Source organism: Pongo pygmaeus, chromosome 13 (assembly GCF_028885625.2).
Source record: "Pongo pygmaeus isolate AG05252 chromosome 13, NHGRI_mPonPyg2-v2.0_pri, whole genome shotgun sequence".
NCBI classification, from domain to species: Eukaryota; Metazoa; Chordata; class Mammalia; order Primates; family Hominidae; genus Pongo; species Pongo pygmaeus.
In genome coordinates, this window is record NC_072386.2 from 89286008 (window position 1) to 89303524 (window position 17517).

At 45.3% G+C, this 17517-nt stretch overlaps 1 protein-coding gene across 2 annotated transcripts in view; it reads left to right on the plus strand.

The window, feature by feature from the left end:
- Positions 1 to 3928: 3928 nt before the first annotated feature.
- COL15A1 (collagen type XV alpha 1 chain) overlaps positions 3929 to 17517 on the plus strand; it is a 127546-nt gene continuing 113957 nt past the window's right edge. For both annotated transcript variants that reach the window (XM_054501944.2, XM_063649756.1), the window contains exons 1-2: positions 3929 to 4425; positions 4515 to 4603. In XM_054501944.2, coding sequence (XP_054357919.1) covers positions 4415 to 4425; positions 4515 to 4603 — 100 coding nt within the window. In that variant the 5' untranslated portion in view covers positions 3929 to 4414. The remainder of the gene's footprint in view (positions 4426 to 4514; positions 4604 to 17517) is intronic.

Consider the following 17517-nt stretch of genomic DNA (forward strand, 5'->3'; position numbering starts at 1 on the left):
AGGGGATCTGGACAGGATGTTGCGGTGGCACATAAAAGGTGTCTGATACATTCTCCCTCCTTTTTCTTTTCCTCTTGGATTGTCAGATTTTCAAATCCATCATTTTCTCTTATGTTGAACCAATGACTCTTGTCTCAGCCCGTGGCCCCTCTTTGCATATCCAAACACATCAAGATGCTCAGCAGAACAAATGAGTCCTCCTTGGAAGGTAGTTGTGGGCTTAAACAGTCATTATTTTCTCTTGGTTATCCCAAAGGCAGCTGTCTCTTTAGTTATTCTGGTAAATTCTATTCTAGTTAGCTAGTAAACCTATTGCACTTTTTCTGCACATTAATTCAGATGATATGCAAGCTCTAACTACCTCCTGTAGACGTTCTCACCACAACTCCACAAGGGAGGCATTGTACCCATGTAGTGAATAAACTGAGGTCTAGAATGACACACACTATATTCTTGGTAACTTCTTCTGAAACCAAAGTTTTAGATGATTTCCACAGATTTTTGTGCCCCTTCCAGCTGCTTGAGACAGTATGGAGAATGCTTTTGGATACTGAGCTATCAGGGACATTGGGTAGATTATGGGAAAATGGAACAGCCTATTAATTTAGTCGAGTCCTGCAAGAGTTGGGACATAAGATCCCCAGTCTTCATACATCCCAGTCTCACAGATTACACTGAACGGTGGTAAACAATTTAGATCAGCTTGGGTATGACACAAAGCTTCCTCTTGGCTATTTCTACAACTTAACATTGAATGGAGGGAAATCACTTAAGCCCTAAAAACACTGTCTGGCAGGAGGTAAAATGCCTTGCTTGGCTTCCTGCCCCATCCCTCCCACACCCACAGCTGGGACCATTTGGCCCCCACTTCAGCTTGCAGGCCGGAGACCCTCCCTGTTCTTCATCTGCCTGAGTTCAGGGACAAGCTGCAAACTGAGAGCCCTTCTTGAATACGAACATGGTCTGGCTTCCCAGGAGAAATAGGTGCAAAATCAACAACCTTAACACGAGTCTATTTCCAGTCATTTGTAGAGGAGAAGTGTGCTTTGGGAACCTTCATTTTTAGATTCCAGTGAATTGGGTATCATCAGTTACACAGAACCAACAAAATATGAAATGTGCACATAGGACTTCCCTGCAAGAGTAGAAAGGAATCTGTTGCCTTATGTGTATGTATCTTGGACTGATAAATCGGATCACAATCAAGCCTTCACCCTTCAGGTTATATATGTAACTGAGCAGGCCAGGTTTGTTTCATAATGGCACCTTCATTTTCATTTTTTTCAATGTACACACTTTATTTGTATATTAAACAAGTATAAATATGTTTTTCCCCATCTTTCTTTAAACATGTTCTTCTCCCCATATATCTTCTGTTTACCCATTTTTAACAGGAACATGAGCATTCAACCTATTCCATTTTTTCTTATATGCAAAGGCAGAGTGCAACTGTGATAAGGGGCAATTGATTCTTAGCTTTGGTTTTGGGGACAATAGGGAGTGGTGGGAACTACGGCAAACTGGACAGTACTGCCTTAGCTGAAGGCAGCAGCCCCTATTCAATGCCAATCGATTGTTGGCACAGAGAATGCAGGCCCTATGTCGCCAGGTTTTCCAAAATTTCAAAAAGAATCCAGAAGTCTCAATTTTAATGTGCAATTTTCTAATTATCAAATATTGCTAGCCAATTTAATTTGGAGGTTGACACCCTGCAGACCAGATAAAACATATCTATGGGCAAAATTGAAGGCTGGGCATGGTGGCTTATGCCTTTAATCCCAGAACTTTAGAAGGCTGAGATGGGTGGATCAACTTGAGGTCAGGAGTTTGAGACCAGCCTGGCCAACATGGTGAAACCCCGTCTCTACTAAAAATACAAAAATTAGCCTAGCGTGGTGATGGGCGCCTATAGTCCCAGCTACTCGGAAGGCTGAGGAGGAGAATCACTTGAACCCGGGAGGCAGAAGTTGCAGTGAGCCACCATTGCACTCCATCCTGGGTGACAGAGCGACACTCCATCTCAAACAAAAACAAAAACCAAAATCAAAAATGAAACAAAATTAAGCCCATGGCTGCCAGTTCACAATCTCTGGTTTTAAAATTGTCAAACAGAACCCTAGATCTACTATGTAGCCATAACTGATGTGGTTTTTCTAAGCAGTACAGAAATATAGTTCTAAGAAAGTCAATTATATTCCTAGTTAATGTGGTACTTTACAAACAATAGAGAAATATAGAATTACGAAAGCAAATTCCCTACGGTTAGTGAATCAAAATAAAATAAGGTTAGGCCCATCACAGAGTGGCGGCAAGTGGGAGAGAATTTACATTCACAGGGAATGTGGACAGATTAGGAAAGAGGCCTCAAGTGGACAGTTCTGTTGGGATGCACTTTGCCTTATGTGTTAGCTCCACATGAGGCCAACCTGGCTCTCGAGCTGCTTTGGCTACTGGAAACTCAATCCCTTAAGAGGTTCATCTAAGGTCCCCCCTCTGTCTTGCCAGTTGTCCGCCTCCACAGGCTGCAGCCCTGATGAGAATATCCACAACCTCTAATAATAGAAGCCAAAATCCAATGGACAGAGAGCACTGTGGTGTACCGGTAGGTGGTCCCATCAAGGGACTCACAGCCACCATTCAAATCAAGGTAGTTGTGTCCATTAACCAGGTGGAGAAATAAAAAATCAGACCAAGGGCAAGATTTGCCCAACTTCACCCTGCAGCCAGGGCCAGCATTGGACTGGAACCCAGACTCCTGATCTCCAGGCCAACCATCTCTCCTCTGAGCCCTCACCTCCCAGGCTGGCATGAACCCTTTCATATCTGAGTGCTCTGTGTCTCCACTGCGATTTTGCTCTTGAGGGTGGAGAGTGAGTCTAACCTTCTTGCTTTTTACCGGCAGGCAGCATGGCTGAGTGGGGAGGAGCATGGGTATTGCATCTGCCATTTATTAGCCTTGGAATGTTTTGAACCTCAGCTTTCTTATCTATGAAATGGGGATCATGACAGTATCACCTTTCCATGGCTGTTGTGGGTATTAAATGAGATAACACAGCTAAAGCATTTAGCACAGGGCTTGGGACATAATCCACACCAAGTAAGCATTAGTTGCTATCTCCATTCCCATGCCATCTCCTCTGCAAGGCTAACTCCCTTGGCAAGAGGTGACCCGTCCTCTAGAGTGGAACTGAATCAAAGACAGGAACTGACCACAGAGCCACGGCCCACTGTGGCTACTTGGTGCGTCAGGAAGAGAGGTTCCTAGTGTTTGCCTGGCTTCAGAGCTGTCCAGGTCTCAGCCAACTTCAGCGGTGCCTCTTCTCACTCGAAGATCTCACACTATGTGCCTGGTGGTAATCTCAATAATAAAAAGCAACTATTGGGGTTTACCCAGTGCCCTGCGATAAGCTCTGCACAAATGGGTTAGTCTGCCCTGCACCGCCTCACTCCCATTGAGGGCTTTTGGAGGCTGAGCCTGGTTCATGACCCCCACATCTCATCACAGGGCCTGGTGTGATGCCTCACCCAAGACTGTGCTCCTTCGTTCATCCAGCGTTTATTGGCATCTCCTACTACCTGAGCTGTTTTAGGCAGGGAACAAAGCAAAGATAAGCCCTCCTGGAGCTTACATTCTGATGAAGGGGGCAGGTAAGGTATAGACAGGGAGGAAAGTACATTAAAAATTTTATTAGGACTATCTCTGCTGCATTTAGTTGTATGTATCACTTATGGCCCCCAGGCAGGTCCACTCCTGGGCATTCAAGTCGGTCCATGTGTCAGGCGTGCAGGGTGGGTCACAGCATCTCGGAGCTCAGTGCAGCTTGGGACTTTGGGACATACGCTCCACCTCTCTGAGCCTCAGTCTCCTTGTCCATCATATAAGGAAATCACTGATTCCAGCCTCCCTGAGCTGTGGAGAGGATTCCCTCGGCGGCTGTGAAAGAGTGCTTTCTTGCGGGTCAGCCCCGCCAGGACAGACTTAAGGGCGGGAGGGAGCCCATCCCGCTTGCCCCAACGAACGCGGGCGCGGGGCTTTCCTCGCAGCTTACATAAGGCAGCCGCGGGTGGAGGCAGCAGAGGGGAGCGCACGTCCGTCGAGGGGGAAAGGGGCGTGGGGAGGAGGCCGGGGCGGCCGGTATCCCCGGGGCGTGAGTGCGCCGCCGCCGCCCGAGGTGGGGCGCAGCGCGCGGGGGAGCGCAGGGAGCGGCGGAGTCGGGTTTCAGAGCGCGGGTGACTCAGGGCGCGGGCCAGGAGCCGGGATTCTGCCCGCCGCCGCCGCTGCCGAGCTCCGCCTTTGTTCCCTGCAGGAAGGGCGAGCGCGGCGGCCTGCGCTCAGCGACCCTTCGTCCTCCGCTGAGCTCCAACGCTCTGCTCGACTCGCCGCGCGCCTTCCGGGGCTCCGCGGACCCGCGAGATGGCACCAAGGTAAGACTCGCTTCTCTGCTTCCTCGCGTCCCGGGCCCCTCCAATACTCTTGCCCGCCTCACCTTTTCTCCCTCGGGCACATCTTGCAGGAGGAACAACGGGCAGTGCTGGTGTCTGCTGATGCTGCTCTCGGTCTCCACGCCCCTCCCTGCCGTCACCCAGACCCGCGCTGCTACAGGTAGGCAACCCGGTCGGAGGGTGGCACCAGCTGCCTCCGCGCCCGTGGGGGAAGTCGGTTTTGGCGGCGGACGCGGCTGCGATGCGTGCCTCATTCCTGGACATAAAAGGGAGTCTTGCCACTCCGTGCGCACTGGCGGTCCCGCGGGCGGCTACCTCCTGGCAGTGCAGGGGTTATAGCTGTGAATGGGATCCCTGGGCAGCTGGGGCGATTGGAGTGCTGTCTGGGCACCCGAGATGTCTGAGCTGGGTGCGGAGCCTCCAATCTTAGGCAGAGAGGGACTTCGGAAACAGCGCCAGCGCCAGCGCCAACGCCAACAGCCTCAGCGCACCCAGCGCCAGCGCTTAGGTTGTGCGTGCTGGCTGGTTTCTGGTAAGGGCAGGTCTGGTGCCTCTCCGCACACAGGTGCGAAGCATGAACACCGGGAGGGACATCTGGGGCTTTTGCTGCTCAAGAAATAACGGAACTGAATTGCTCGGATGCTTAACCAGCTCTGAGTTACCTAAGCGGTCACGTCTATCATGGGCAGTGGCTCTACCGGTGGTGGAAAGAGCTGTGGCCTGGAAGCCAGTGATCTGATCCCTTCCGTTCCCCGGGCCTCAGTTTCTCCAGCAGAACTCAGGCGGTTGGCTGAATAGTAAGATATAAGTTAAAGTAGACCTAAGTTAAAATGGGCCTCGGTTAAGGTCAGACTGCCTGGGTTTGAATTGTGGCTGGCTGAGTGATCTTGGGCAATGGATTTCATCGCTCTGTGCCTCAGTTTCCCCATCTAAAAAAGGCGATTAATTAGACCATTTTATCTTCCTAGAAATGCTGTGAATATTAGAGAAATTAGAAATAATGTGCTTTCCATGATTCCAGTACATACTAGGCACAAAATGAGTGATAGAAATTACTGCTTGATTCTTGCAGTAACTATGTGTTGGAAAGCAATGCAGGTATTTTTATTTTTATTTTAGATTCAGGGAGTGGTCATGTGTGGTTTTTTACAAGGGTATATTGCACGGTGCTGAGGTTTGTGCTTCTATTAATCCCATCACAATGCAGGTATTTTTATAACATTGAGATTGAGAGAAGCTTAGAAAGTGGCCAGTCCAAAAGCCAGGACTTGAATCCAGGTCTGTAGGCTCTTGCTCTTGCTCAGCTCTTTCTCCATGCAGTTTTGCAGAAGAGCCATGCTTTCTATAGCTTCTGACCCCTTCCCCTTTGAATTTGGGGGATTAGTACACAGCTTCAATTGAATAAGGGAGCAGAAAGTCTAGGAAACAACCTCTAGTCGGCCCAAAGGAAACGGGATTGAGAAGGTGGCCTTGGTTAACTCTTTGTTTGCCTGAAGAAGCCCAAGACAGCCCATTGTCTCCTGGGCAACAAGACCCAAATCCGATGATAGCTTTTCCTGCCAGAGCTTCCAGCCTGGCATTTGTTGCAGATCAAAGGGCAGCTGGAGTATAGTTTTAGCTTCTCAGCCCCATGGCTCATGTCAGAAAGTTGCAATTTTGCATATGATATAGGGCCCTGCCAACTCAGTGGCAGAGGCCAACTTTGGGTTCCATGGTCTTTTGTGAACTTTGCTGCAACTTCCAGTTTCCCAAAAGGAAGACGGATCTGGGGATAGGAACTTTGGTGTTTCTTTCTCCTCCTGTGTGTGTCGCTGGGATCCCTCAGTGTCAGGGCTGTTGTTTCTAACACAAAGGAAGTCCTATTCCCATTTATAATGTAAAAAGGGAGGGCCAGCAAACCTTCAGGAACTGAGAAGGGTCTAAGGAGGGCCATTTGCAACTGATAGGTTTTCAGTGCCCCTTTGGGGATATGAAACGATTCCTAAAAATGTAAACTATCCCTCTGCAAACTGAATTTTTAATGCAATTTAATATCCCTAATACTTATAAAACACTTTGTATATCCAGGTGGAGGTGTGAACATGTTCACATTTCATTCATCCAATCCTTACAACCACTCCAGGAGGTGGGGACTGAGAACAGTTACTATCTCTGTTTTTCAAATGAAGAAACAGAGGTCCAAAGTCACAAGACTTCTAAGTGGCTGGGGTGGGATTTGAACCACACAGTCTGACTCCAGAGTCCTTGCTCTCAACCATCCTAGTGTGCAGTTAGAGGAGCTTCATGGATGGAAAAGGCTTTAAGGGCTCCATGGTCTCCAATGAACCCCACAATCTGAATGTCACAATTGTAACGTGAGTCCATTGTGTCTGCATGGCATTGTGCAGTCTTCAAAGCACAATGTCACCTTCACCAAGTCCCTGGAATCACCACCCAGCAGTGCTGAGAACTAAATTGGGCTCTGTCCTACAGAGAGGATGTGACTTCTTCAAGGCCACATGACTGTAACTGGGTAGATCCATAATAGCCCTCTCACATCTGTGAACTTCAGGGCTGGTGCTGTTCCTTCCATAGGGCCACTGCTCAACTGGCTATAAAAAGCAATCGCCGAGACTTCATAGCACTATGAACCAGCAGTGTTCTAAGTGCCCTGCCATGAATGAGCTCTGTCAATCATCACAATAACTCCATGTCTTATCCCCTTTTACAGATGGGGAAACTGAGGCACAGTCATTTGCCCAAGGGCATGTAGCCTTCAGTAATATAAGCACAATTTGAGCCCAGAGGGTCTGACTCCAGAATCTGCACTTGTAACCACTACGCTGTATGCTTAAGTGGGGTGGCTTCTGAAAGCATGTTTGTAAGTGGGCTGTTATGGGCGGAAATACATGTTCCCAACGATTTGGCAGTTTCTTAAAATGTTAAATATGTACTTACCCTACAGTCTAGCACTTCCACTCCTAAGTATCTACTTAAGGGAAAGGAAAGCATATGTCCACCCAAAAACTCATATGTATGTTCATAGCAGCATTATTCATAATGGCCAAAACTGGAATAAAGTTAAATTCACCATTAGCTGGTGAATAGACAAAGAAATGAGGTGTATCCATTTAATGGAATACTACTCAGCAATAAAAAGGAATGAAGTATTGATCAATGCTACAACAACATGGCTAAACCTTAATACCATTAAGCTAAGTGAAAGAAGCCAGACATTAAAATGCAATACATTGTAAGAGTCCCTATATATGAGATTTCTGTAAAGGCAGAACTACAGAGACAGAAAACAGAAGCAGAGATTGACTGCAAAGGGGCATGAGGAAACTTTTTGGGGAATGTTCTAAAACTGGATTGTGGTGGTAGTTGTGCAACTCTATAAATTTACTAAAATAATCTAACTATACATTTAAAATGGGTGAATTTTATGGAATGTAAGCTATGCCTCAATAAAGCTGCTTCTTAAATAAAAGAATGCATTTTCCCAGAGCATCTAGGCCCCAGATCTGGTGGGGCTTCAAGGTGGGGTTCCTAGCCAGCCTGGTACAGAGCTGGCACACAGCTCACAACTTAAAAGCTGCCGGCCTCTTAGGGCATTGATTCTCTCAGAAAATGGGTCCAGAGTTCCGCCTGCACCTCCAGGCCTCTGGATCGACTCTCCCTACCATCCCTAAATGCCATTGTGGGCCCAGGACAGGGCTCCTCAGGTAGGGGTAGAACATAGGCATATGGCTTTTTTGCAGATAGTTGATCTGTTAAAAAGTGGGTCTTTGTAAACTTCCTGATATCCTGCATGCCCTAAAACAGCACAAGTTCAGGTATTGGAAAACCTGGGTTCCAATCACTGACTTCCTCCGTGAACTTAGATGAGTTGCTTTTCCCACTCTGAGCCTGTTTTCCCATCTATGAAGTGGAGAGGCAAGAGTCACTCATCTCTGTAGTCCTAATTTAAAATGTTGGGAAATAAAACAAAATAATATTTTTCTAGTTTGAGGTTTGATTATTTCACATAGTTTAGTTCAACAAACCCATTCTGTGCTGGCCCTCATGCTGGCTGGGTACAGAAAGGATTTGGGCACAGAGCTGCCCCAAAGGGGTCATAGTTCACAGGAAGAAAGAAAGGGCCACAGACAACTGTAAAGCCATTTTTCCTGAAGTCTTCTCATCTACCATCCAGAATGTCCTGTGTGCAGCCAATCCCATCCTTCTACACCATCCTGTTTAAGGAGACACTTGTCGGCCGGGCGCAGTGGCTCACACCTGTAATCCCAGCACTTTAGGAGGCCAGGACGGGCAGATCATGAGGTCAGGGGATCGAGACCATCCTAGCTAACACAGTGAAACCCTGTCTCTACTAAAAATACAAAAAATTAGCCAGGCGTGGTGGCAGGTGCCTGTAGTCCCAGCTACTCGGGAGGCTGAGGCAGGAGAATAGCTTGAACCTGGGAGTCAGAGGTTGCAGTGAGCTAAGATTGCGCCACTGCACTCCAGCCTGGCAACAGAGGGAGACTCCGCCTCAAAAAAAAAGAGAGACACTTGTCAGTGGGTGTCACCCACATGGCCTCTTGTACCTCCAGTGGTCAAGGTTGAGCTGGAGGACAGCACCAATCCCTCCTTTTTCTGGTAAAGTTTCAGTGTCATTGGAATACCCAATATTTTAGAAGATAAGGGGGCTATTGTCCAGGTAGGGATGGTGGTGTCACAAATAATTTGCTTTTGCTAATAAAGTGTTGATGATTGCAAATTATTTGCTTGTGTTTAAACTGTTTTATTGTGAAATACAACATCCATTCAGAAAAGTGAATGCTAAAGGTACAGTACAATCATGTATCACAGAGCAAACATGTAATCCAGATGAAGATATAGGATAATCCCCAGAAGCTCTCCTGAACCCCTTTGCTGTGGTTTTATTTTCCCTTCTTTCCCTCTGAGGTAACCATTACCTTGACATTAATAGTCATCACTTTCTTGCTTTTTAAAAATAGCTTTACTATCTAAGTGTGTATCCCGAAATTCTGAAGTTCTGTTTTACTCGATTTTGAACTTTTTAAATGCAGAATCTATTCTTTCGTGTCTGATTCTTTCAATGAATAATAAGTGTTTGAGATTTATTCATGCTGCTGTATGTGGCTGTAGTTCATTGCCATTGCTGTATAATAGTCCATTGCATTAGCATAGCATATATTACTTATCCATTCTTCTCCAACATTTGGGTTGTTTCCATTTTGGGCTAATGTAATAGTGTCACTCTGAACATTCTTGTACATTTCTGTCAGTGCACATGTGCATGAATTTCTGTTGGTTCTATACCTAGGAGTGGAGTGCTGAATCAGAGTGTGCATATCCCCCAACTGAGTAGACAATGCCAGCATGTCTTCTAAATGGTTGTACAGATCTACACAGCTACCAAGAAATGAGGGCCTCCATTTCTTCACATCCTCATCAGCACTTGGTCTTGTCACTGAGCTTAACTTTAGCATTTCTAATGGGTGCATATTTGATCTTACTGTAGCCTTAATTTCCATTTTCCTCATTGTTAAATTAATCACCTTTGCATATGTTTATTGACCATTTAGATATCCAGACTTACTTTTTATTGAGGTGAAATTTACATTATATAACATTAACCATTTTGAAGTGTACAATTCAGTGTCATTTAGTACCTTCACAATATTGTGCAATCAACGTCTCTATCAACTTCCAAAACATTTTCATCACCCCGAAAGAAATCTCTATGCCCATTAATCAATTGCTCCTCATTCCCCCCTTTTCCCAGCTTCAGGCAGTCACTAAACTACTTTCTGCCTGTATGGACTTGCCTATTCTAGATATTTCATGAAAATGGAATCATACAGTATATGACCTATTGTGTCTGACTTCTTCCATTTAACATAAAGTTTTCACGGTTCACTCATATTGTATCCTGTGTCACTACTTCATGCCTTTTTATGACTTCATGCCTTTTTCATATTCCATTGTATGTATATACCACATTTTGTTTTTCCATTCATTTGTTGATGGACATTTGGGTTATTTCTACCTTTTGGTTTTTGTGAATAGTGCTGCTCTGAACATTTGCATACAAGTGTTTGGATGTTTGATGGCCTGTTTCTACTTCTTTATACCTAGGAGCAGAATTTCTGGTCATATGATAATTCTGTGTTTCAAGTATGAGGAACCCCCAAACTGTTTTCCACAGTGGCTGCACCATGTTTTCATCCCCACCAGCAATGTATGAGGGCTTTAATTTTGTACATCATCGCCAATGCTTGTTTTCAGTTTTTAAAATTATAGCCATTTTAGTGGATATAAAATGTCATCTCATTGTGGTTTTTATTTGCAATTTTTCTCTTTCTTTCTTTCCTTCTTTCTCTCTCCTTCCTTCTTTCCTTCCTTCCTTCTTTCTTTCTTTCTTTTTTTTGACAGAGTCTCACTCTGTCGCCCAGGCTGGAGTTGGTGGCTCATCTTGGCTCACTGCAACCTCCACCTCCCAGGTTCAAACGATTCTCCTGCCTTAGCCTCCCAAGTAGCTGAGACTACAGGCATGCCCGGCTCATTTTTGTATTTTTAGTAGAGATGGAGTTTCACCATATTGGTCAGGCTGGTCTTGAACTCCTGACCTCATGATCCGCCCGCCTCGGCCTCCCAAAGTGCTGGGATTACAGGCGTGAGCCACTGTGCCTGGCCTATTTGCAATTTTCTAATGACAAATGACGTTGCGCATCTTTTCAAGTACTTCTTGGCCACTATCTTCTCTGGAGAAATCCTGATTTAATGGGAAGCATATGAATCAGAGCAGTGCAGAACTTCCCTCTAACCACCCCACTCCCTGGCAGTCTGACGTGCTTTTCTGAGTGAGAGAGATGTGGGTAGAAGTCACACCTGAAGTTTTGCCTCATTGGCCTGTAGTCTCCATCTCCCAAAGGACAATTGTCTAGAGCTAGCCACTTTGTCCAGAGCTGGACTTTAGCCATTTGTCATTATTATAAATAGTGCTGCTGGGACATCTTCAGACAAATGGCCTTTTCCTTTTGGATTATTTCCTTTGGCAATATTTGCCCCCAATGAACTCATCCTTCAAAGAACAGGACTGCTTGAACAGTTCTTACTATGTATTTAGATGGATTTTTCTTATTCAATCATGATGCTTCCTAGTTTAGTTGCCCTCACTGGGTTCTCATTGTACCTGAGATGGAGTCATGCTTCTGGCCCCAGAGGACCCTGCCTTCCTCCACTAAGTCCCTATGGACTTCAGCTCACATCAAATCACTGGCAGGCTTCTGAATGAGACATGCAATGTCCCACATCTGTGCTTTTGTGTAGGCTAGTGCCATTTTTATTTTATTATTATTTTTTGGGACAGGGTCTTCTCTGTTGCCCAGGCTGTAGTGCAGTGGTACAATCTTAGCTCACTGAAGCCTCAAAGTCCTGGGCTCAAGGGATCCTCCTTCCTCAGCCTCCTGAATAGCTGGATTACATATTCTCATACCCAGCTAATTTAAAAATTTTTTGTAGACATAGAGTTTTGCTGTGTTGCCCAGGCTGGTCTAAAACTCCTGGCTTCAAGCAATTCACCCTTCTTGACCTCCCAAAGTGCTGGGATTACAGGTGTGAGCCACTCCACCTGGCTACCAGTACCATTTTAAAAATGCCTTTCCCCCACAGTACCTGGCGACCCCCAAATCATCCTTCTAAGATTCTGCTCTGGGAAGCTGTCTCTCCTCTCCCAGGCATCATGAGCATCTCTTGGTCTCAGGGCTTCTCAGACTGTACTGTGACCACGGATTAGTTGCCTGCCTCCCTAACTGCTAAATGGGAAGTTCTACGAGGCAGGGATGGCCCTGTCCAACTCTGAATCCTGGAACAGGGATCCCAGGTGCAGGGACTGGCATGAAGTGGGTACTCAGCATACTTTTTCAATGAATCAAAGAAGGAATGAAGGGGTCAGTCTAGCCTGTGGTCTAATGCACCAACTTACTATGTTCTCTGTGGTGCATAAGTCATCCCAATTCTTCCATGGCTTTGTCAGCCGTAGGGTGACCTTGACTGAGTACTCAGGAAACATTATAGGGCTGTCGTTTTCTTCAATAGAGTAATAACTAGTTAGGCTGGAATTCACACTAATGTTAATTTTCTCTTTATCTTTCTTATTACATTAATTGGATAAAAATTTATTTTCCAGCTTCTCTCTACTCATCTTATTCCTGATTGCCTCAGTTTGTCAAAAGTTGTGCATTTATCTTTTTTCTTCTAGCTAAATATTAAGTTGATTTTCCAGTTTTCTTTTAATATCTACAGCTTGATCACTTAAAATGAACCATAGATTAGGATATAATCTCTCTTTTTTTAAGATAGGGTCTCGCTATGTTGCCCAGGCTGGTCTTGAACTCCTGGGCTCAAACAATCCTCCCAACTTGGCCTCCCAAAGTGCTGGGATTACAGGCATGAGCCACCACACCTGGCCAAATTAGGGTATAATCTAAAGCCAGTTCTTTTCCAAAGTGGTCCCCAGGTTTTCCCAAAGTACTAATTAAAGTGTGAGCTATTGCCCCATCATTGTACTGCCCATCATTGTTGTGTGATATCTTATCATATAATATTTTTTCTTTTAATGGTATACTTTTATTTCTGGTATCTCTGTACTACTGATCACTTTCTTGTGCTAACATGTGTATGTCATTTTAAATCCACACAATTTTGATGATTGTTACTTTGTGTTGTGTTTTACAGTCTGGTAAGAGAAGTTACCCCTGCCTGCCTCCTTCATTAAGCCATGAATTCTTTAGTATAGGTTGGCTTATTCCACAATTTCTGCATGATATGATTAGATAATGGGAGTACACCAGTGGTAGTGGGTAGGTGAGGTTGTAAAAAGGAGGCAATCTTACAATAAGACTCAGTTTAAGGCATTAATGTCTAGTGTGGAGAATGGATAAGCAAATAAGACCTCAAAGTCAGAACATCAGATTGTGGGGTATGACCTATTGCTGTCAACAAAGCACCCAGGGGAGCTGAGGTGGTATCAGAGGTGTTGGGAGGAGCCAGGTTTGCTGGCTGATTACCTTCTTCTGCTCTATCCAAACCACAGAGAGGAAAAGTCTAGGGTTAGAGCAGATACCGGTCAACATCTAATGAGAGAGACAGGGGGCCCTGGTCACCTAATGAATGCAGCTCACTCTTTAGCCCCATTATAACCAAACTCAACCCAACCCAACCCTATCCAACCCAACTCAACCTAATCCAATTCAACCCACCTAATCCAATACAACCTAATCAAACTCAACCAAATCGAACCCAACCCAACCCAACCTAATCCAATCCAACCCAAACCATCCCAACCCAACCAAATCCAATCCACTCCAGTTCATATTTGTTGCATGCCATGGGTGATTTAAAGGACTGAACAGGGCAAAAAACTATTCTGAGGGCCCTGGTATCTCTCTCAAGTGACCAGGACCCCTAGATGCCAGGGAACCCCTTTCTGGGTTTAGAGAGCTTGGCTGGAGTCTGGCTTGCAGGCAACAGCCTGGCCTTAAGCCTCTCTAAGAGTTACTCTTCCCATCACTGAGGGACTCAAATGTGGCCCAGCTTAAAACCCCCCTCCCATCTAGGCAGTCTTTTGTGACTAGCTTCCTCCCAAAGGGAATTTCTGTTGAAGTCTTCAAAATGGTCTGTCTGTTCTGTATTATGGCTACTCTTACAGATGTCTGTCTTCCTCCTATTATTCCTGGCTTCATGCTGTCCCAGGCACTCTCTGGAGTGGGTGGCAGGATGGCTGAAGAGCCGCATTAGACTCAGTGCCCATCCTGGAGGGACTCATAGTCCAGTAATAGAGATAGTGTGTGGAAGCTGGCTTGCATGCTAAGGAGCTTGTCCTGAGTTTCCTAACATAGTGTAAGCAAGCAGCTGCACTGCCAAAGTAGGGATGTCCATTTCCACCAGGAGATGGGAGAGGCAGAGGGATGTGAGAAGTGTTTGTAAGAGATTCATTTTTTCAATAACATTTAAAAAATTAGTAATAAAATAATACATAGTTATTATGAAAACTGGGGCCAAAAAGAGGAGTTTAAAAAGATCACATATTATCATGTGACTCAAGGATAAACCCTGCTAGCATTTGATGAACTGTGTTTCAAGTTTATTTTCCACCCCTAAGTATGTACATAGATCATAATATGAACAGAACATTCTGTACATTGCATTTAGTATTTAGTTGATGGGTTTTTCCCCCTTAACAATCATCTAGACACCTTCTCTGGAACATTAAATACTCTTCTCTGATATTTTTTGTCTTTGTAATAGTATTTCATTGTTTGGTTGTCCTGTAATTAAACTTTTAGGCTGTTTCTCATTGCTCACTATTATGAACACTATTGTGACGATCGTAGTCTTGTAGCGTTGTATTTGACTACTTCTGCAATTATTTCCTAGCACAACACAATTTCCTAAAACAAATAGTTGGGTCTAGTGCATGCCCGTTTTTAAGGCTTTTGTTGCATTGTTCAGAAAGGCAATAATAATTTATACTCCCTGCAACAGCATATGAGAACGCCAAGCCCACCCTGCCTTGTCTACTACTGCTGTGTCTCTAACCCGAAAGGAGCAAATGACAAAAGGTAAGGGAACAGTGCCAGCATCCTTCTCCAAATGGTGGCCTTACTCAAACGAGCTGAGGGCCCCTCCCACCCTCCCTCTCCACTCTTCTCCTTCATTCATCCATTTTGCACGTGTCTGTGGAAGGGCTAAAAGAGTGTTTTTCAGGAAATCAGAATGTGAGAGCTCATGTCATCAGGACCTTAGTGGTCGTCAGGCCTCCAGTACCTTGGAATCATTTTGGGGATTCCAAGGGGGCCTGGTGCCCAGTCCTCCAGCTCTTCAGGGATTCTTCATACATCTGAGATAAGGTCCAGACAGCAGCACGTTTGAAAATCTCCGGGGTGGAGTCTAAGATGCAGCCAAGGCTGAGAACAACCAATGCAGTCCAACTGCTTCCTTTCAAAGGTGGTGATGCTGAGTCCCGGAGAGGGACTTCTTGTCTTCCTTATCTGTAAATTAGGGCAATTCCTACTCTAAGGATTAGTGAGCATCAGGCCTGTCACTGGTGATCAGTTCAATGCCTCCTTAGTTCCCTGCTCCCACATCACTGTGGGTTCCTTGAGGGCAGGAAGCCGTTTTTATTTATCCATGTTTCCCCAGCATCTGACATGGCACTAAATGGACACAATGAGCATTTGAATAAGTTAATGAATGAATCATTCAAAGCCTGGGACTGTGGAGATCTTAGTGAAAACCCAGCATTATGAACCTTTGACCAGCAAAGTCTATGTGCGCCTCCAGCCACACTGAAAGACCACCCTGCAGCCATCCACTGTGCAGGATGATGGGGCTGGAGCAGGGTGAGAGTAGGCACTGCCTATAGTATATATGTCAAGAATAGAATGTTTCATGAAAGAAAAGTTAAGCTGTGCTTTTTCTGGCATAGGAAAGTTACAACCATTTCATCCCACAGAACATAGAGTAGAGATTCTAGCTGATGACGAGCTGAACCCAAGTTCTTGCAAGTTCAACAGCATTACACACAGAACTTCTGAAATAGGCCCAGCCAGCTGCTTCTCCCCTCCAACTACAATCTTAGTGGCTGGCTAGTTCTGACTTGATTGTCTAGCTCAGAGAGGGAAAGTGACTAGCTCATGGTCACAGTTCAAGTTGGCAGGAGAGCCAGATCTAGAACCAGGTATCCTTACTCTCAGGCCAGTGCTCTGATGCTTCACGTGAACCTAAGAAAATACCAAGAGTATGGCTGGGGTACGGTGGCTAACGCCTATAATCCCCGCACTTTGGGAGGCCAAGGCAGATGGATCACCTGAGGTCAGGAGTTTGAGACCAGCCCAGCCAACATGACAAAATCTCGCCTCTACTAAAAATACAAAAATTAGGCAGGCATGGTGGTGCACGCCTGTGGTCCCAGCTACTTGGGAGGCTAAGGCAGGAGAATCTCTTGAGCCCAGGAGGCAGAGGTGGCAGTGAGCCGAGATCACGCCACTACATTCCAGCCTGGGTGACAGAGAAAGGCCCCATCTCAAAAACAAAAACAAACAAAGAAAAAACAACAACAACCAAAAAACAGTATGATCTGTGCTAATAATTATATAGTGCTTTTTATGTGCCAGGTGCTGTTTTAAGTTTTAATATATAGGATATACATATATGTTATATATACACACACATATATCCACATACACACATCTCTGTGTGTGTATGTATATGTTTTATATAATATACATTTTATATATACTTTTATATATATGTATGTGTATCTGTGTGTGTATTTAATATATGAAATTCTCACCACAGCCTTGTGAAATGAAGAAATTCAATTACAACTTGACATCAGCACACAGGTCTGTCTCCCAGCCTCCATCCTCTCCACCCTAGAACCCATCCTCCACACTGCAGCCACAGTAATCTTCTAGCTTCTTGCTACTCAATCTTCTTGCTTCTAGCTTCTTGCTACGTGTGGTCCATGGACCAGCAGCATCAGCATGACCTGGGAACTTGGCAGAAATGCAGAATCTCTGGCTTCACCTCCAGAACTCATAAATCAGAATCACACCATCTAGGGGACTGAGGATCACATTTTAACAAGATCCTCGGTGATTCACGTGTACTTTTAACATTTGAGCAACACTCTAAACCAGCTCTGATTGTGTTGCTCCCTGCTTAGAACCCTTTGCCATCTTCCCACGATCACCATCTGTGGTAGGCAGGGTCATGGCCCTCTGAAGGACCCACAGCCGAACCCCCAGGATATGTGACTCCATTAGGTTCTATAGCAAAGGGAGTTAGGCTGCAGATGGAATTAAGGTTGATAATCAGCTGACTTGAAATGAGGGAGATTATCTCAGATTATCTGGTTGGGCCCAATATCATCACAAGGGTCCTCAAAAGTGGAAAAGGGAGGCAGAGGAAATCAGAGTGGTGTTGTGTGAGAGGACTTGAGCATCCTTGTTTGCTAGTTTTGAAAATAGAGGAAGGGGCCGCAAGCCAAGGAATGCAGGCAGCCTCTGGAAGCTGCAA